General features: G+C 36.3%; 1 protein-coding gene and 1 pseudogene across 1 annotated transcript; both read right to left on the bottom strand.

Moving 5' to 3' along the window:
• Positions 1-205: 205 nt before the first annotated feature.
• Positions 206-7,713, bottom strand: LOC142336119 (sodium-dependent phosphate transport protein 2B pseudogene; annotated as a pseudogene).
• Positions 7,714-18,133: 10,420 nt separating this feature from the next.
• Positions 18,134-20,625, bottom strand: LOC142336117 (protein numb homolog). Its single transcript, XM_075384667.1, has 2 exons — positions 19,915-20,625; positions 18,134-19,648 (listed from the first exon to the last, which is right to left on the bottom strand). Exons 1-2 carry the CDS (start codon positions 20,548-20,550, stop codon positions 18,611-18,613), a joined length of 1,674 nt encoding a protein of 557 aa, XP_075240782.1. The 5' UTR covers positions 20,551-20,625; the 3' UTR covers positions 18,134-18,610.
• Positions 20,626-21,210: the final 585 nt, after the last annotated feature.

Genomic DNA, 21,210 nt, shown 5'->3' on the forward strand with positions numbered 1-21,210 from the left:
CAGAAGGACATCCGAATTGGAGGTCAATTCTAAGAATTTTTGTTTCTCAACTTATCAACTGACTCGATGCAGCGATGGTCATTTGTAGGCAAGCCTATCTTGTTTCCATTTATGGCATGATTGAACTAATGAGTGTTCCTCTTTCTCAATCAATCCCTCTATGAACTCAAAAACCTCGAGTGAACTTGATTCGGAGAAAAGAAAGTAGTAGCAAGGGATTCAACTCTTTACAAGCCAACAACACTCAGTGTACTTAAGCGAAAAAAGAGAGAAAAGTTAAAGCACCACAAACAATTAATTAATCCACATGAGTCCCTGACAGTAAGTGTGTGTGTGTTGTATGTCTGTAGAGAGTATTGTACATCTGTTGTATCTGTTATTTGTTACTGGAGCCTGTTAATTTTCGAGGAGGTGAATATGATCTCAAAAGAGGTAGCCCAGCCCTTGCTCTCGTTTGCAATGCGTAGAATGGGTAGGTTGGTTGGTTGTTACAAAAACAAGGATTAAAATTCATCAGACAGTCGTGTTCGATTCGCTGTTTTGAGTCGTCGGTCTTATCGTCGTCAAATGGCACAAAAATCAAAGAACGGCTTAGTTTAGTAAAAACAGCATTGTAACCATACTAGCAAAGAAAACAGAAGCATACAAAACGCGAAATAGGTTCTCAGTGGAGACAAAAAATACATTTTAAAATTGCTCATTGGTTCATTAAGACGCCACTCACGCAAAGTCACGAGGAACTCGTTCACAAATTGTTAACACGGTTACACGGACGTCACATGGGTCACGAATGCATCACACTTGCTGCTCGAGCTACTATTGCTGCTTGGCACCCCAGAATCATTCTCCATCTGCTCAGTCGCCTCTTTTCCCTGATGGATTTTGCCGCCATCTTCCGGAGCGCCTTCTTTCGTTCTATCTATCTGTTCCAAAGCACGACTTAAATGAATCATTTTCGTGATGTAAAAGCTATCGTTTATCCGATCACTGTCCGTTTCTTCATGCAGTTCGGCGTTGTCCGGTTCCAGTCCGTGCTCTGGATCAGCAGTGAGGTGTTGGGACGATTCGGTCGTTGTTCTCCTCCGAGTAATGACACCTCCTCTAGCTCGTTTCCTTCCTTTTATTTTATCAACGACTGATACTCCAAGGTTGTGGATGGGTTGAAGCGATCGCATACACTTGGGAAGAAACTTGAAGTTCCTGAGTTTGACCGGCAGCACGTTAGGCCAGTTGCGTTGAATCAGTTTCAGTGCAGCAAACAAGACAGCAATGAGTAAGAAAATACTGCAGAATACAATAACGTAGATAGTGCCAAGCATAGACAATCCAAAGATAACACCAGGAATTACCAGGAACACCACAAAAATGTACGCGAAAGCAAACCACTTGTACTTGCTAGTAGTTTTTCCCAGCTGTCTTGCGCATCCCAGAGGCACCTGCCGCATCGCAGGAATCGGGTACCAGATCAAGATTCCAATCACGTTGAAGAGCAAATGGCAGAAACTGATCTGAAGAGCTGCCTGGGCCGCCTCAAAGTCTCCGTCAGAAGCCAAGGCAGCCAACATGCTGGTCACAGTAGTTCCGATGTTCGATCCCAGCGTCAACGGAAACGCTCTCTCCAGACTAATAATTTCCAGTCCCACAAGTGGCGTCAAAGTTGACGTGAAAATTGAACTGCTTTGCACTAGAACTGTCATCACTGCTCCGACAACAATAGCCACGTAACCAGTCAGAAAGTTCAACTTTCCCGGGAAGCCAGCATTAACCGTTTTATTGATGACCTTCGATATGTGACCGTGGAAAATTGATTTAAGTAACTTGACCATTAATATGAGACATACAAACATTATGACCAAAGAAAGAGCTAAAAGAATTGCACCTGCGGCCTTGTCAGAAAAATCAAACTGGCTGAACAAACTATCACAACGTTCACGCATGCTATCCACTTCGTTCACAGCATCATCGCAGAACCGCTTAAGAACTTGCTCGTCGTCCCCAACCGGATGACCTTTGGAGATCTCCTTGATATACGTTTTGTTAACCTTGACGACTCTATCTGTGATTGGATCGGTGAACCTCGAAAGCAGCTCGATGTCGGCATTCTCATTCTGTTGCATTGGCAAAGCGTCAACAATTAGTTTGGACAATCTGCTCAAACTATGAGTGACCCACTCGTTAGGCAAGAGAATCGACATTGTTAGAATATTAAACATGTCATGCACCGTGGCAGCAGCAAACGCTCTCTCGTACATCCCTCGATCTTGGATCTGACTGATGGCCACTATCGTGTTTGTGACCGAGGTACCAATATTGGCACCCATTATAATGGGAACCGCCATTTCGACTTTGATCATTCCACCCGCAACCATCGCAACAACTAGAGAACTGCTTGTTGAAGAGGACTGAAGAAGAACCGTCACCAGGACTCCCACCATCAACCCAGCAACTGGGTTCGAGATGATCTTATTTTGACTGAACACGCGACCCGCTTCCTTGCCACCCAGCAGCTTGAAAGCGCTGCCCATTAAGTCCAGAGAGCATATGAATAGATACAACAAGCCCAGAACACACATAGTCCGGGCTACAATAGACCAAACAGGTAACTTGGTTGTTTCCTTATCCTTTGCATTCAGATCGCAATCAACGTCCACGTTTACTTGGTTGTCATCGATCACAATATTTTGCGCATTTTCATCAAAATCATCCGGATCCCCAAACCTAAGCTCACCTTTTCGAGACTCACGATTATTTCCCATCGTACTTCGGTTATTCAGCACAAATTTTCAGAAGCTTAAAGTAATGATTTAGTTTGAAGTCAAATATGAAGTTGATAGCAGTAATAACACAAAAAAGTAAGGCAGGGAAAGAAATGTAATTAAGTTTTGTAAATGACAAGAAGTTGATCAATAAGTAAAGGTGAATTAATCAGCGTAACAGTTTATAAAAAATGAAAAAAGAAGGCTAGACAGTAAAAACTTCTCCAAAAGTACAGTATAATGAATGATAGTTAAGCTTGTCACAATAAGAGTTGAAACCGCGAGCCAACACGTTTGTACTTAGTAAAAAGAAACCGAAATAGCGTATTTAAAAGTTGATAAGGATCCCAGCTCCCAACCCTATTAAGTAACGCAATTGATTTTCCCCCGTCAGTTACCGACTCCAAACGTCTCGTAGAGACTTGTGCACAAATGTTGAGATAAATAAACAGCTAAGGAGTGGTTGTAAAGCAACTAACTGTCGATTCTAAATACAGACCCGATTACGGTCCTTTCTAAGAGGTTGTTGCTGAGACAGCTTTCGTATCGTCGAAAACTCAAGAACAATTGGGGTTGTATTATTTTGTGCCATCTTTTATAGCAACTTCAGTCAATTCGAATCATAAACTCAACACACAGCAAGCAATTAAACGTCAATAGTATATCTGATCACTCACGTACACACGTGGTTTTCTAACGAACAACCGCTTAAATTAACCGTTCAAACTCCGTACCATTTACAATATACCAAATTCAATAGTTGATTAATACAACAGTGAGCTCCGCGGCAATTTTTTGATAAGCAAATGAAATCGAGTGTATTATCGAAGAGTGCCTCAATCGATACCGTATTTGACCACTTCTCTTGAGTCCGATGCGTGACAACAATCTATCAACAACTTCGTAACTGCTGTTCAGATTTGATTGTCATTCGTCCTCTATAAATTTACAATAGTCCGTTTGCAAATAGAACAAAACTACATGTAAGAGACGGTCAGTTTACACCGAAAACAATATCAATTTCAAAACACACGTTTTAAATTTTTCCAGATATCAGGATTATAATTTTTAGAAAACAGTGACAGGAAGCTCGTGTGAATCCATGCTCTACACAGAATTTCTGAACATTGTCAATGGCACTAAGAAAGGAGCCATCAAACAAACTCAGAAACAAAGCTTCTAGATCGAAGTCCATGTGTATTTTTGCAAAATTTTAATACCTTCAAGGATATTTGAAATGAGCAGCCAGGCAAGCCAGGTCAAAAAACTTTTGACAAACTAACTTGCCCACATTTTTTTGTCCAATTAAACTTGTCACTAAATGGTCCTAAGAATGACAAAAAAGATCTTCACAATCAAAACAAGGAGGCTCGGTAATATGCATTTGCACATCACGACTGCATTTTTGCCTGATTTGTTTGCTGAATATTATCATCAAATATGATAAAGGGTCATTTTTCAAAAAATCAATTTTTTACCAAGCTAAAACCAGGATCCTGAAATAGCGGCAGATATAATTAGCATTAGTAGTTGCTTTATTATTAGAACATGACAAAAGGCTAAAACACGTGAAGCATGGAAAACCTGAATGGTTTTCTTTTCAACAGAGCAATTTTCCATTTTGACATACTTCAAAATTTACGTTTTAAGAAAAAATTCAAGGAAAGGTTGTTAGTCTTTTTAGTAGATTAAATTTTGCATCTAAGCAATTAAAATTTACAAAAATTGAATAATGTGATTCCACCTAAAATCAAGATATGCCCAACAGTTCAAATTTCTAGGGTCACAATTTTTCCAAATTGAGTTTTGAAATCTGAAAACCATTAAAGCTCGGATGGGACAGAAAATTACAACAAATGACAGACAATTTTTCCCTGAACTTTTTAAAAGCAAATAAACAATTAGCTTCTCGGTACAAATAATAATCAAAAACCCAACAATAAAGGCTTGGTAATGTGCGATCGCATATGTTCCGACCCCGCTCAACCACTTGATTTTTCACTTGATTTTTTACCAATTCAGTAAGAGATGAAGAACTTTTGGATTGAATAATGCCACATTAGACGGTCAATGATAACTGTCAATACAAAAAATAGGAGACAAGACAAACAAGAAATTGAAAGAAAAACAGCAAGCATTAATTAAGACCATTATTCAATGTCTATCCATTAAAAAAACTTTATGACGAAGTCCAAATCAGATAGAACCTAAAATTAAAACTTGCAGCTTATCAGGAAAGCTTTGGGACCTGTCTTTATTGAACGTAACTAACAAGTGACAGAAAGGGTCAAACTTAAAAAGTACGTTCATACTTTTTGAAAACAATATTTTCAAAGTTATGAAAATATTTTCAAAGTTATGAAAACCTTTGGCTGAAAAATGAAATCATTATAGAGCTTCATTTACACCTCCATAGGCAGCCAGTGAGACCTGCCATTATCTAGAATGTCATAAAAATACAAAAAGAACAAATGCAGTAAAACCAAAGTCTATCAAAATTCGAGCGAAAACGGTGTCGAAGCCGTTAAAATCATAATCTATTCACTAAAAATTTTAAATATAAATTGTGCTTTCTTTTAACGCCATTAGTGTAATATGTGACTTGTTATAATTATGATAATATGACAAGACAACAAAAGTACCTCAAAAATAGCAAATTATACAAAAACAAAATTTAAAAAATATAATGTACGTACAATGGCCTTCATTTGCACCCAAGTTCAGTGATCGATTTTTGATTTGAAACCATTATGGTCTGTAATTAACATAACAAAAGCAGAAAAAAAATTATGGAAAGAAGACCGTTCCATTACAAACCGGAAAATGTTTGGATTGCAAAAATCCGCAATTGGACGAAAAATAGAATGGCAACTGCTGCTCGTCTATTAAAAACCATTAATTGCACCCTATTATAGCGAGATAGCTAATTTGACAAAAAAGTCATTATAACAAAACTAAGAATTTTGGATAACTATCAAGTTATAATACCAGAAACTATTTGGTATCAACTGAAGGAATTATAGTTTCACTAACAGCTCCTTAGTTAGAAAATTAGATCGCTGATTAAGGAGACGCACTAAGAGGATTACAAAAGAAAAAAAGCTGGCAAAGCTCAAGAACTTATTAAAAATTGACGAAAACACATTGTCGGAGTAACAAACTATTAACTTTACTCCAAAAAATTGATATTTACTTATTGGCCCTAACTTGAACATACATGAGTTTTCTTAACACAACCTTCTAAAAAAATTAAACATGACAGGGACAAAATACAACCCGAATTTTTTTCATTAAAAACAAAAATGAGAGCAAATCTGGCCTTGACGTCGCTGCGCGGCTGATAAAACCATTATTGTTCCAAATATTTGTAATTTGTACAATTGTAATTTGTACAATGAAAACAATATTGAAGATAGATTATGTTTTTTTAATAAAAAGCGACTTAAATTAGGGAAAGGTCGACAAATTAATAGTTCTAGGACTTTCTTAGAACTGCAGGTACAATGAGCCCTCATCTGAGTAAACAAAGATTGTGTCACCACTTTTTTAGAGCTGCACTACCGGTAAATTTACACAAAGTGAGCTGAAGAAACATATTTGATACCATTTTCGATGAAAGGCGAATTTCTAGCTTAAATTGTCGGATCAAACGATTCAGCAACCCTCCTGTGAGTTCATAGGCAAAACTAATAACAGTAGAATGAACAAATTTTAGCAAAGTTGACAAAACATTTACCAGAAATTCCGAAAAATGTGAACAAAAACAACGGATATCATTCGAATGTTCATAAAATTTCAAATCTCGATACCTGCCTGGAAAAGACGAATTTCAAAAAACATCTTTTTAATTCTATATTTTACGCTGTAACATACCACTCACTTTTTTCTACAATGAACATATCGGCAGGCCAAAATTGACTGAAAAATTTTGTTATTTGACTTCAAATACAGGAAAAACCAAGCGCCACAAATTTTTAAGCTACGAAAAGTGCTCACAAAACTGAAAAGCTTTCTATAAAAATCTTAGACAAATAAAGATTTACGAAAAATACCTCAAAACTCATTAAATTAATATTTCAAAATCCAATATCTTTTCCGTCTCTTTTGCATAAACTAGATTTTTGTTAAAAATTAGCTTGAAGTGGCTAAAATTGTTGGACTTTGACCACTATAGAGCCAATTTCAATTTGCAAAAATCGGTCAAACCTTTGAAAAAATTGTTCGTCACATTTTATCCTTCTTCAATTTCTTTTTGAAAACAGAGGTTGCAGGCCCATTAATGTTTAAACATCAAAATTTTCTTAACGGAAATTTTTGATGTTTATCGATGATCACACAAAAAAATTTCAAATGAGAGCCTTAACGACTCAGCGGCGCAATGCTTTTTCTTTGGATAAAATCATTTCTGTTTTCGAAAAACCACAAAAGGTCAACTAGTTTTAGCATCAGTGTACTGTCATGTAGAAGGTTCATAAAAAGTGTTAAACAAAGGATCTCGAAAACATTATGGACAATTAATCAGTTTCTAGGACCCAGATTGGCAGCTGAAAGAAAGCAGAAAATGAAACTTCTGATTCAAAAATAGCAAAAATGCCACTTCGTTTCTTAAGTCATTTTGTATATCTGACAAAAGCAGACTAATGAAAACCAATTCCCTGCATATGATACTCAATTGTTATTGATTATAATTCGCAATAACTTTTGTATAGTCCCGGATGACCGATGACTAATCGAACAAAAATATGCTACAAACTACTCACTAAGATATTGACTAACAGTATTTTTAAAAATCTGAATAACAAAAATTGAAATATCCGCGTGGTAAGTTAAAAGCTGCAAACTTGAAAATCAAACAAACTATTCATTTCACGTTTTCTTTCAAACAAAACTTTGATCAAATTGCAAACGGACGTCATTGTTTGATGAGCATCACTCAAATCAAGGACCATCCAAATCTGAAACACAAAGTCTAGGTTACTAAATAAAACATCATGGCTATAATTTTTGCGCAGTTTCTATTCAACAAAATGAAGAAAACATCAGAACATTCAATAAAGCATGAAAAATTGTACGCATTTTTATTCACTTTTTATGTGGTTTTTGAAGTTAGAAGTCAAACCACGCTTCAATTCAATTACATTACTATAATTCTGACTGAATTAAAGTGAGCATTACGCGTGTGTAAGATGAATGAATAGATACTTCTGCTTTTAACTGAACTAACAACTATCACGGCAACTCAAATAAAACCGCGAAGAACTTGGTGTTGACAAAATATAATGCAACCACATTTTTATCACCAATATATACCACCAACTCGAAATATTTAACCCAATTCAGACCACCTACCCTCCTCCCTAACGTTCCCCTAGCGGGCAAAAAGTTGGCAAACAAAATCAGCTTACCTTTTCACAAATAATTTAGACAACAATTCGAAGTATTACGTGCTGATTATGGTCATGCGACAGCTCACATCAGTATCTCTTATTTGTATCTCAATATAATAGTATCGCTTATTTGAGCACGGTCTATTATTCTTCTCTTAATATCAATTCAATCCATGTAAGGAACATTTTAACTTCTCTTTTGTTCGCTCAAGTATTCAGGGGATTTTTTTCTGTTCAATTTTGTCACAAGCAAGCATTTTAAATTAACCAGATGGCTAAGCGAACAAATTCCCAGCAAATTACAACCACAACCCATCCATTTAATTCCGTTTACTTCCAAATATGAACTTGAAATTCGTATCCGTGAATTCAGCAGCTAAATTTAGTTCTACATTCTCTCAAAAAGAATAGTTTAACCCCATATCCATTAAAGAGATATTTTTTTACCCCCATATCATTTCACCACGCAAAATTTCCACCTCAAAACCTATGAATTTTTTTGTTTCGAATACTAATCCTTAAATTCTTTTTGCCTAAACTCAACGCATTCTTTATTTTGAATATTGATCGTGCCAATTATATAAGGAATTGTAATCAGGGTGAAAGCAATCTGGGTAAAAGCCGGACACCGCTAAATTCCTATAATGAAAATGCAACGCATGATTTCATTGCTCACTCTCAAGTCACTATAGCAAAGAAAACTCCTACATTGCATAATAGGGCATGATCAATTACAATTGCGTCTTTCCTGTCACCGTTTGCGTAATTGTTGTCACAAAATCAAAGCAGCATTCTTCAAATGAAAAGGCCATTGAAATTCTGACAAGATAAACTGAATACCTCAATCGGTGCTTTGAAAAGACTGCTATCAAATTATGCGCAATGCTCGTTTAAATTTACGCCCAACAAATTACTCAGAGACTTCGCATTTCTTTTGCGCTGTCACTTTTTGAGACTTAAAATTTCAGACCTTATATGTAAAAAATTGTTTAAGTACATACATGGAGGGAAAAAAGAAGCGGAAGAAAAATGACTGAGTTCATGGGCGCTAAAAGGTAATCAATATACTTCAACGCCAAAATCAGGTTCCGCGGCAAAAATGTAATAACGGGAGCACAAAAATTGATTTGTGAAAGCGCGCAGGGAGTGTGGTTCATGTGCATATGACTAGACAAGACTAACTCAGTTACAATTTGCCCCGTAAAATAAGAATTTAACACTTTGAAAATTTGTTGTCTCCAGGTTCATTTGATGCAATGAACATGCATCGCAGGCTACAGCTTTGAGGTAAAAATGTTGCACCATAATCATCCCTTAAAATAATTACTCAAAACGGAAAGGGGACAAATCCACTAAAAGACAAACAGAAATTTTAAATCTATCTTTCCCTAAAACATAAAACACTAAGAACAAAACAAAGCCGCCATAATGCACATTGAAAAAACGATTTGAAAGAAAAAAGGGGCAAACACAGACTCGAATTGACTAAAAAAACTGTGATTCTATCTTAAATTTAGGTGAAAGCAATGTTGACCGCTCCTCTGTTTCCTCGTGCAGCTTCAACCCCTCCAAATTTAGCTCAAAAATCGATCATCTTGACCAATAAAGAATCAGCCCCAACTTAAAAGATTCAAACAAATATAGAAATTACAAAATAACAACACCTTTCCCCTAACAGTAAAAATTGACACAGTACAAAAAAAAAGAACTTCGGGTTAAATCAGAAAATCAACAATCTTTTTTTTCCAAAGGGCTGTCATGATAGAAAAGTCAATGCCTATTAACTGATGCTTTCAAGAAACTAAAGACTGCATCATAATAAGCGTAATGATCAAAACTAACAGCTACGCAGGGCAATTTTAATATACCTATCATAATAAACCGATTGCTAAACTTTACAAAATTTAATTTTTTGGCATCGACTGACTGATTAAAATAAAGCAAAGAAACGCGGGTCAAAGTAAAAATAAAAATAATTTGTCGAACGCACTACGTTCGACAGCTATAGTTTGAAATCTCTGATTATTGAGAACTAGGAACCATTATAAATCCTGTCCTTTTTGTAAACTGGAATATTTCTTTAGACGAGCTATGAACTAAGTTAGGAAAAAATTGATAAAGAATCTGCCAATTTTTTCTTCGACATAAAAAATGGCGGCATAGCCAGGATTAAAACCATATGACTGTCTTTTCTATTTCGGAGGTTTTTCTAATTATTAGACTAGAAAAACTTAAGTAACGGCTTCTCAAATCAGTTCCCTTGGTCTTCACCAGTATATCACAATTCAACTTTGATTTCCCCGTCAAAACATTTCAAATCTTACATTAAAAAGAATTGAGGCTTTTAAAAATCTAAACCTTGGAGTGTAAGAAGAGGCTTTCATTATTTTCGTATTTTTCAGAAATTATTGCTTTCGTTAGAGGTTCGCCTAATTTCAGGGCAAACAGTCTGTTTGTTGAATACGTTATATCTTCTCTAAAAACACAAAAAAAAATCTTTCCAGTGAAATTGTATGCTGTGAAGTTCTTTCGCATGATACTACTCATTGATTCCTCCGACCGATATTTCAACGTGTCAGAAAAAAGGCAAACAAGAATAGGTAGCATAGAGCTCCTTCTTTTGTTACAAGAAGTCAGGATTCAAACATGACTCTAAAAGAATGGTACATGAAGCTGATAAGATGATTAAAAGAAAAAAACTTCAATAATATCGAATCAGCATCCAATGTTCATATATAGTAGTAGTTATTGCACCTTGGTGCATGGTTATAAGCCCCACTTTTTCGGTTTATAAATGAGTTAGTTTAGATAATGTGTTGCAGTTTTTGCACAGGCAATGAATTCTCCAGTATGTGTTGTTTTCGTCATTTTTGCTGAGGAAGTATAGCAAAGAGAGGTTGCTTACTCGTGAATTTCGTTGAGCTGGATCGAAAAGATTAGAATGTTTGTTGATTATGTTGAAAAGTGAAGAACTTCTAGAAAAAAATTTTAATCAGTCTTCCTTAATCGTTTTTTGGAAATCTTGATTTCGGTTTTGCCCTTGCCTAATACGTTTGTTGTCGTTAAAGCTAGTAAGGTTATCGATGTTTAATTGGCACCTGCCATTGATACTGTCACAAAGTAAGAGCAGCGATTGTGGTTCACAATAAAGAGATTGTAGTTCTCTTCTTGTAATGATCTTTGGTTCTCATTATCCATCTTGTAGCACTTTCCTGCAATTTCTCAGTGTCCAGTAGCTCTGTTTTGGTCGCGTACCAAACTTGCTATCCATAAGCTACAACTGAGACTTCAGAGACTACATATGCCTTTAGCTTTGCTTTTGTTGACGTCTTGTAATGGATACTACGTTTGAGGAACCAGAGGGACCTCAAGGCTTTAGAATTTCCTCTAAATTTTCTTGCTATTTTAGGTTATTCGCAACCAGTATTCCTCGAACTTTCTGTTCTGGCAGATGAGACATTTTTAAAAACTAAAAGTCGAAGCTATTCTTGAAGCTCAGAATTTGACACTTTGCTTTCATGAAGTCGTATGCCGCTTGTGTCACAGCAATTAGTTATTGCGTCGAGATCTTCTTGCAGTAATTTGGAATTTTCCGACAGGAATTTATAGTCATCGACAAGAGGAAACGTTTGTTTATATCCTATGTTGGTTGGCAGATCATTTAAATATACCAGGAAGAAAGTTGCCCATACTAAAATATAGAAAGGTCACCACAACTACGGCAGAAAAAATATCACAGTCCTCTGTTTGTACATGTACGCATTCATGACAACACTAAGATAGTAAGGATAAACTTCCTATTTATATTGGCTTCTGACACAAGATAGCAGATTGCCAAAAAATTTATTTTGCTTTCATTACTAGTTAATTGTTAATGATAACAGCAACAAAACCATCAAACGATCCGCCCTAATTTGAGGAAAATCTATTTTCCTCAAAGTAGGGTTTCAGTTTAAAATGTAATTCAAATCACTAAAAAATACCCCAACTTAATAAAATGTTATTAGAAGGAACCCGTCCGTAGTGGAGCATTGCCCCGAAGCGTTAATTAAGGTGCGTATCCACGAAATTCATTCTCAAAGGGTAGAAGTCAATTTGTCGAGCAAGGTGAATCATGCACGATTTCAAAAATAACCAGAAAATAAAAATCTTGAGCAGAAATTTAGTAAAAACCAGATTCTCGTTTTTCATAATTCTCAAGCCAAAGATTCATTAAGTATATAGAAATTTAATGGACCATTCCGCTAGTAAAATAGACCTCTAAACAATGAATATATTAGACCTCTAAACAATGAAGTCATTATCAAACTTTTGGCTACAGTAGTGACCATTACAGTAATGGCTACAGTAGCTACTTTTGTGTGGTGCTCGTGGTATTATAGTGGGTTGGTAGGACTGGCGGGGTGAGAGCGGGAAAATGGGGAGAGGCACGTGGGGGGTTGGTTTAGGGTTTCGGCTTGGTATGTGGTTTTTCTTTACAATCCAAGGAATTTGGATTGTATTTACAACCCAAAGAAGCTGTCTTTTTCTACAATTCAAAGAATTTGAATTGTATTGGTGTGCTGTCCTTTTGTTCTAAGATCTGTTCACACTTTTTTTTACCTTTTCTTGTAAATGAAATGTCAAATCTGAGTACTGACTTTAATCACGCGGGAGTAGTAAGAGGAGCGAAAAGCGAGTAGTTATAAGGCGTGACATTGTTTCAAACTTCCTTTCAAGTCATTTGAGAAAAGCCGTTTAAACAGATGTTCTTCAGACTTAGACGGTTTTTGTCATAAAAATTTTGAGTGATTTTCTAGATTTTGTTGTTCTTTTAGTTGTTTAGTTATAAATGAGGTGTTTCAATGGCTCTGTTGAGTTTATAAATATCAAATTACTGATTTGAATAGAAATTGAACCGTTTTAACAAATCTGGCAATAGTTTTCAAATATATTTAACCATTTTCTGGCTTTTTCCTCTTTCATCGTCTATGTCAGCCTCATTATGGACAGCACTAAGTAGCTTACTCTAAGAAGACTCACAATTTGAATCAATTGAATGGTTTTCATTCATATCTACCGTTTTTCATGACTTTGACAAAACTTACGTTCAAAACGTATTTTTCATGGATTTTGCCTTTTTTCATTGTTTAGTTCGGTTATTTTGCGTCATTTAAGATAGGTCCCAATTACCATTTTATTAGGCATTTTCGGGTAATCTGATAGTTTCTGAAAGTTTCTAACAAAATTGACACGACTTGTTTTCGAAAATTAATAGTCATTTTTCAGATGTTGCGAATTATGTTATTGTTCTATTTGTACTGTTATTTAGTCTCACTAATGATATGTTACTAGGTTCCCTAATTGCTCATTTTTGAATCTATTTGCATCATTCATAGCTACCCCACGGATCTCACGGCTTTGACAATACTTGTTCTAAATGTTTCCTCTCTGTTCAGTCCCTAAGTAATTGGAAGAAGCTTTAAACTGCTCTCTGATCAGGCATAATTGAATTCATTTAGGGGAATCAGTTTACTGCTAATAGATTTATTGATGTTGATAACATTTGATTTCAAATTTTTTGAGCTTTTGATTGTTTGCATTTGTTGCTACTTTTGTTACGTGCACCCCCCCCCATTTTTATTTATCATTATAATTTAAGTTGATATATGCTTTTTATCAGTAGATATTGTTAAAAAAAATTGAAGTTTTCAGGTTTTCTTGGCATGCTTCAATGACTTTGATGCCACTTATTTGCAATTAAATCAATCCTAAAAACAAGTTTAAGCCAAATATTTGTTGTCCTTTGACATCGTCTCTCAGCGGTTATCTACAAAGTCGAAGTTCACATTGTTCCACACAATAACTTCGATAAACCTGTTTCTCAAAATTCAATTTTTAGACTTTTGCAGTATTCTATTTACGTTCGTGGAGCCCTGGTTTATGACTTGTTCATTATCGGAGGCTGCTCTTATAAGGACGCAATAGTGTTGTCTTCGGTTACTTCAATTGTTTGAATTGTAATTCAGGACTTGTCCTGCTCTTTTTTGGTAAGATGTTTAGAGGCCCTTAGCTGGTGTTAGTAGTCCTTCAATTGGTGATAGAGTTCTAGCTGGTGGCAATAAATTCTGGTACTGGTGGATATGTTCTGGTACTGAAACATACGTAAAGTGATATCAAGTTTTTTTTAGTTTTTCGAAAACTTTATGAATTGTTGAGTTTTTTACCCCAGGGGCCAAGGAATCTCTTGTAGGGTTTCACAGTAGGTTACTGCATAATTTCTAGTGGAAATTAAATGGTTTTCAACTCAATATCACAAAATTTAGCCCTTGTTTAAGAAACTTTTCAAAAATTTTGGCCATTTTTTGCGCGTTTCTCTAGGTCCAGGTTGCTAGAAACCTATTCTAGGGTTTTAAAATGGGTTACCGCATAGTTGTTAGGGACAATAAAATAATTTTCAATAATTACCGATCTTTATGGGCAAGATTCAGACGATGCTGGGTTACTAGATAGTTTCGGATGACAATGAAATGGTTCTGAAGATATAAATATCACGAATTTTAGCAACATTTCAAAAATTGCAATAGTTTTCAAATTTTCGAAAGTTTTGTATTTTTCTAAGTTTATCAACCCTTAAGGGCCAGTGAACCCATTTAGGTCTTGCAGATAAATTAGTGGACAGATTCGAGACAGAAATTGGATTTGAACAAAATATTTCAAAACTTAAATCTTTCCAAAAAATTAGCATTTTTAAACCCGTTTGCCAATTTTATCGAGTTTTCTACCTTTAGTGGCCAATATTCCCCTTTCAATGCTTGTGTGAGGATTAATAGTTGTAATTTGATGGATCAAACTCGGCTCTCAGGATAAAATCTTCTAGAGTTTTAGCAAAGTTTTTTATTAGTTTTTGTTCATTTTAGTGTCTCTAAACTTCTGAGATTGCTAGTTTTTTTTTGGCTTGCAATGTTCAATTGGTCTGCCGGTTATATACAGTAGTTCTACCTTTTTCAATTATTTGGATAGTATTTCACAATTTGTCCTAGTATGTTTTTTTGAGGGGGGGGGGGGGGGTAGGTAGGTGGATTATTCCCGTGGGGCGGGGGTAGATAGTTGGGGGATGTAGTATGGATCAAGAGGAGAGAAAGTTATCAAAACTTCTCTAAATAACAATGAGACCTTTTGGCAAGTTCCTAATTAACATTCTTTACCACCTAAGCTAATGTTAAAGTGTTAAAGTCCATCCGACTCGATAACAAGTCAGCCTCCAAAATCAGAGGTAAATGTTGATCAAGAAAATATAGCTGGCAGATTGCCAGAAAATAGCCGCAATAGCTTCGTAGATCTGCAGTCTCAAAAAAAAAGAGTAAAAAAGACAGCCCGAAAAAAAACGTCTTTTCATTGAAGGCTGATATGTTATTTTTTTGATTAAAAATCTTTTTGCTGCCTCCTTTAGCTGCTCTCAAATAACCTTCACTTAGAGTGACAAACACCCATTTGACCTTATCTTTTTGATTTAAAGCAAATAAAAGTCAATTTCAAAGTGAGGAAGTCATTTTTGAGAGTGAGGTAAATCAAGTGTGACCAAAAGTTTAATCACGCGAATGAACAAAACACTCGCTCCATTAGGAGCAAAAATGACGTCAAGCACGCACCTCAATTGAAATAGCATGAGCGAATGAACAAAAGGCAGATTTGAAGTGGTTGTGACGTCATATGGTCGTAACAAAGTCTTGACGAAATAAAAACATAGCAGGACAAGTTCTGACGTACAATTCACAGAATTCTCATTGACTAAACAAAAACTAGACTCAGAACGGACTATAAATGAATTGGGAAAAGCGTTTCCAAAAAATCACGTAAAAAAAATTAAAAAAAAACTGAAAATCAATGTAAAAACGCCGCATGTGAACAAAAAAACCACTAGCGAGAAAGAGAAATTTGGTTCAAACAAAAAACTAGGCCTGGAATGAACTATGAGCGGATTGGGAAAACCATTTAAAAAAATCCCATCCAAAAAATCGAAAATGGAAAAAGGAGTAAAAATCAAATGAAATTTCCGCATGTGAAAAATGAACCCCTAGCGAAAGCGAATTTTTGTTCAAACACCGTTTTCTCACTCTACTTCAAAATTAGAGTGAAAAAATTCACGCCGCAAAACCACTCGCTTTTTCGCTCCACTTCCTGTATCAGCGTGACCAAAATCACTACTCCAATTTGACTTCAAAAATCATGAAAATGTGTGAACAGATCTTAAAAATAATACAGCGCCCCAATACAATTCAAATTCTTTGAATTGTAAAAAAAGCCAAGAGAAGGCTAATAATAGCCCCAGCTATCGCTGTGCGGCTATTAACAAGTCAAATTTGAGGTCATGAGCAAAGTTGCCTCAGCTAAAAAAAACTTGTTGAACATCAATATTCGTCTTCGAGTCGTAAAAAGACCGCAGTACTAATAGAATAGCTGAACTTTAAGTCTGTCCCTGTAAAGCCCCCACCAAATTATAGCCCCTTATGGTTGGATGGGGGGGCTATGTGTTATCTGAGAGGGGCTATAATGGGAAAGATTCCAAACTGTTTGACAGCAATTAAAATAGCTAAAAATTTTGTTTGAGAGCAATTAAACATATTTCGTCTTTGGTCAGCTAGCTAGTCACCAACTGATAACGTAAAACACTACTCGATGAAAGAGGTAAAGCGTAGCAGAATTTCAGGGCTGAGACGATGCCGAACTGTACATTAATTTTATATAGACAGTGAATTTCCACCATTACAATTCCAATTGAGATCTAACAACAAATCACTCATTTCAGATTTTATTATAAAATTTTACAAAGAAGAGCGTAAAATAAAGATATTTAAATACTGATTATGCTTCGATGCTTACACATTAGTAAACTAAATATAAAAGCACAAGCCAAAGAGCTATAGAAAAATAGACAGCATTTGAGGTCCCTCCGATTTAACTTCACAAGGTTCACGTTCACTCTTTGACACCGCTTCACTTCAAGCCAGGGGGAAAAAGTACACAACCAGTCAGTAAGATATACGCAAAAGTTCTGATGTTCGTTCTCCGTGCAATATTCGGACCCCTTTTTATGTGGTTTGATTCTCTTTTGACGCCACAAATGATCAACTCTTAAAACAGAAGAATTTCTATTTTGAGGATGTCTCGATTCAGCAACAATTATTTCGCATGTCAACACTAATTAATGCTCGGGCCCAACGTCAAAAAAGACGTGAAACGGTGTCATAATTTTTAGGAGGTAATAACAACATTGTCAATTTCAGTCTTTCTGATTAGATATTGATAACAATCGGAACGAAAAATTCCTAGTTATAGTGTAGATATTGCTCACCGAAACGCATATTGATTACACAATATTCATTACTTAATAATTATACTCAGTAATATTAGTTTCGGAAATCTCATATCAACAATTGCCATCAATATCCGTCAAATTTTGGTCAGTTTTTCACAGACCCTAATTGATTTGTTTCACAAATATATTCAATTCAAAATTTTAACCAAACGGAAACTGTAAATATCCGCTAAATAAGGGCATTAAGTACATATCTACAGAAACAGAGCATGATCTTTATTCTGCAGAGGCTCTGCTATGCACAACCAATTCGTTCGTTATTACAACACAATGAGTCATCATTTGTGAATGACAAGGCATTGTAAATTTAGATCACATTTCATGGCTGTTGACAGAAGGACTCAGAGAGATTTAACAGATTTAAACTCAAGTCTTTCTCTTCAAATTTGCAGCAGCGGATGTTTACAAATCCCGTGTTGGGCCTACATCATATCTCACGAGCTGTAACAAGTCTGCAACAATCAAAAACCAAAGATGCCAATGTTATCTGACTAAGTGCATAATGTACGTGTAACATCAATCAAATAATTCAGAACAAAGCTGGCGGTATATCAAGTAACACAGATTAGATTACCTTTCAGTTTGTCGTCAAAAAGCGACCATCATCATAGTTGCAAAAGATGGTTATGTTACAAAATTTGGAAATGTGTCGCCGGAACAAACATCCGCTAAATATTGGGGGTAAAATTACTCACCACTCAATGTTCTAGTAAAACTGAAGGGCTCTTGTTTAGCGCATAATGTGTGTTTAATTAAGGAATAACATGGTCTATAGGCTGTAAAAATTCCTCGTTGTTTGTCGCGTGAAAAGCACATAGAGCGAAATTTTATCCGCCAACAATGAAAACAGAAGCATCGAAATTTTATCCGCCAACGATGAAAACAGAATTCTAACAGAATCATTTGTTAATCATTGAGTTATAAAAATCTGATAACTCCGATGGTAAACAATGAGTATTCATCTAAATCCTAGCTCGCCGTTACAGTTCGTGACATAATTCAAATAAATCTTTCAACATCAAGCACGCAAAAGAAAACAGCCTGTTAAGCCATCTGTAACTTGGTAAGTAAGACGCTCAAGATACAAACTACTCATGAACTGAAGCCAGTCACAAGCTATACACTGAGCTCTGTTGAGTACTACTACTGAATGGGTTAGTGGGTGCATAGGCAAGTTGGTTATTCATTTCTGCAGTCGTCCAGCCAGAACTAGTGCTGTTTTGGTGGTCACCCTGGTCATTGGGTATTTCAGAGGAATTGTCGGCCACGTAGATGAAGAAGGGGTTAGTTGATGAAAGCTCAGATTGCTGGGCAGGTTTTTCCACACTAGGAGACGCAACCAGATTCACTTCAGCTCCCGAAGTTACAGCAGTCGTGACACTTGCAGCAACATTGAATCCATAACCAGTGCGCTGGTTGAAACCAGGTTGGAAAGTAGGTACACTTGTAGAGCTGGGAATGTGGTTTGAATTGTTGGCAACTGGCGTGGTTGTGAATGAATCGTCAAAACTGTTCATGGCATGTGACGTTTCTAGTTTGTAGACCTGTTGATGTCGTGAAGAGTTGGGACCATCCTGAGAAAACGCCCTTGAGTCCTCAATGCACAAGGATTGCTGCTTGGGTAGAGTTGGGCGTTGCCTGGGAACCTCAGATATTGCCGAAGTTCCCAAACCTTCAGTTGCTGATACCGAATGCTTCAATTGCATTGACATGTTCTGGCGTTTGCTTCTGTCGCTGAAAGGCAAGTCATGTTTACTATTCAATTTTGAAAATTCTTTCATAGATTGCATTCGTTCCAGCATGGCTGCAGGTGCACGTTTCCGTTCTATTGCACTGTCGGGAGTTTGAACATTGGCTAAACTTGCAGCAGCATCTGCCGATTCACCACCATCCGTCCACTCCTCGTCTTCCGGAATCGCGTTCTTTACCACCCCATAGACCCTCTTTGATAAAGGCTCCTTTTTCGTTTCGTCCTTTGTTTCAACGTTGGGCTTTTGCTCCCTGAATGTTCCTTGTTTCTCAAAAACGGATTTATTCTTGTTGTGAAAATTTGCCTCCACGCTACACAAAGCATCGCGTTGTTTCTTTGCCTCCAAGCAAGCACTGAATGCACAGCCAACAGCGTGGCTCAGTCTTTCTCCTTCCCCCTAGGATCAAGAAACTAAAGTTTCATTTTGATTAAAACTCACCTTTTATAAGCTGTTTTCAATTAATGGCCATTTAAACCGCAATCGATGAAAATCTAAATTTTAATCTCTAGAAATCCATCTTTCATAACATCGAATATCAAAACAGTTTTTAAATGTCAATCATTTTCATAATTGTAACAGTTCAAAAAATTTGGTTACAAAAAATCAATACGATTGAAGAAAAAGATTTATTTTCAAATATGTACATTCTGCCTTATGATTACCTGGACATCTTTTGCGAGCAGAACATGGCACATCCACCGCTTTGAAGCTCCATCTCGCGCAATGTACGCAAAGCCCCGGGGGTTAAGTCTTACGGGTGCACAGAATGATACCTTTTCAATCGTCTGGTCCACAATTAGAGACTTACTGTTCTCGTCCACAACTCTCAGACCGTCCGACGAAATGTAAAAATACGCATTCTGGGCTGGCTTTTGAGATCCACCAGATGTTAAAGTAGTTCCAGCGCTCTTTGACTTCAATAACTTCATGTGCATTACTGATGAGATACCATTTCCGTTTTTCTTCATCTGTTTGTATCTCGCCATTAGGGCTGAAAAGGCATCATCACACAGTTGCATGCCCCTGGAATCATTAACCTCTTTCGATCCAAGATACTTGACTCGAAACTGACAATGACTGCCACGCACCAGCTCCTCGTCTTTCTCCCACTCTGGAGGCTTCACTACATTGTTATTAGGGCTTAAACCATCATTAGGTTTATTTGCATTATTTTGAGTAGATGACTGATTTCCTTCGTTTTTAATTTGCTCTCTAAATGAACTTGCGGCTCGTTTCTGGTCCCCACTACGTTCCTGTTTCTGATTCAATCGAAAGCTCTTGTACAATTTTCGCATCATCGTTGCTTTATTGTTACTTTGCTACTATAAACGATCATAGTAATCTGAAGTTCCATGGAAATTCAAAACCACAGAAGAGTTGCAGAGTTAATGAAACACAACCGCTAACTTGCAGATAATTTAAGAACTTAACATAATCAGATTTAGCATACATAATCTCAGAATGCCCATTTCCCTTAATCTGAATGGTGTAGTTGATGTAAAAACATACAATATTTTACACCCTATAATTCCAATGTTTTAACAACCACCATAAACATCTCAGCATTATTTTAAAATGAAAAATTATTATGGCCTTATTGCTTTTATGATATCCAGTTACAAAATATGTACTGCTATATAGAATAATGTGTAAAAAAATGGGTTCCTTACCGTTATAGCTCCCGAAATTAGGGGTCAGACAACTTATACCCCCCAACACAATAATGGTAAAAACCACAATGGGGGTGATAATTGAAACAGAAAAAAGGGCTGCGATCCACCCAATAGACTGGACAGTGAACCCACATTACAAAACATCACAGTAGCGTATTAAAACACCGCAAAAACACATTAGTAGTAGTAGTAGCCATTAGTAGTAGTAGTAGTCTTTAGGGATATACCATGGGTTTTCATCCTTTATGTCATTCGTAAGTTTGGTATGTTGGTTACAGTTCGTGC

The sequence above is a fragment of the Convolutriloba macropyga genome, chromosome 3 (assembly GCF_964194025.1).
Source record: "Convolutriloba macropyga chromosome 3, txConMacr16.3, whole genome shotgun sequence".
Taxonomy (NCBI): domain Eukaryota; kingdom Metazoa; phylum Xenacoelomorpha; order Acoela; family Convolutidae; genus Convolutriloba; species Convolutriloba macropyga.

What these genes read in the sequence shown, in the direction of transcription:
- LOC142336117 (XM_075384667.1), bottom strand. Translation starts at nt 20,550, where the DNA reads ATGATGCGAAAATTGTACAAGAGCTTTCGATTGAATCAGAAACAGGAA. An exon ending in TGCTCGCAAAAGATGTCCAG is followed by an intron (nt 19,649 to 19,914) that starts GTAATCATAAGG and finishes TCTTGATCCTAG; the next exon opens with GGGGAAGGAGAAAGACTGAG.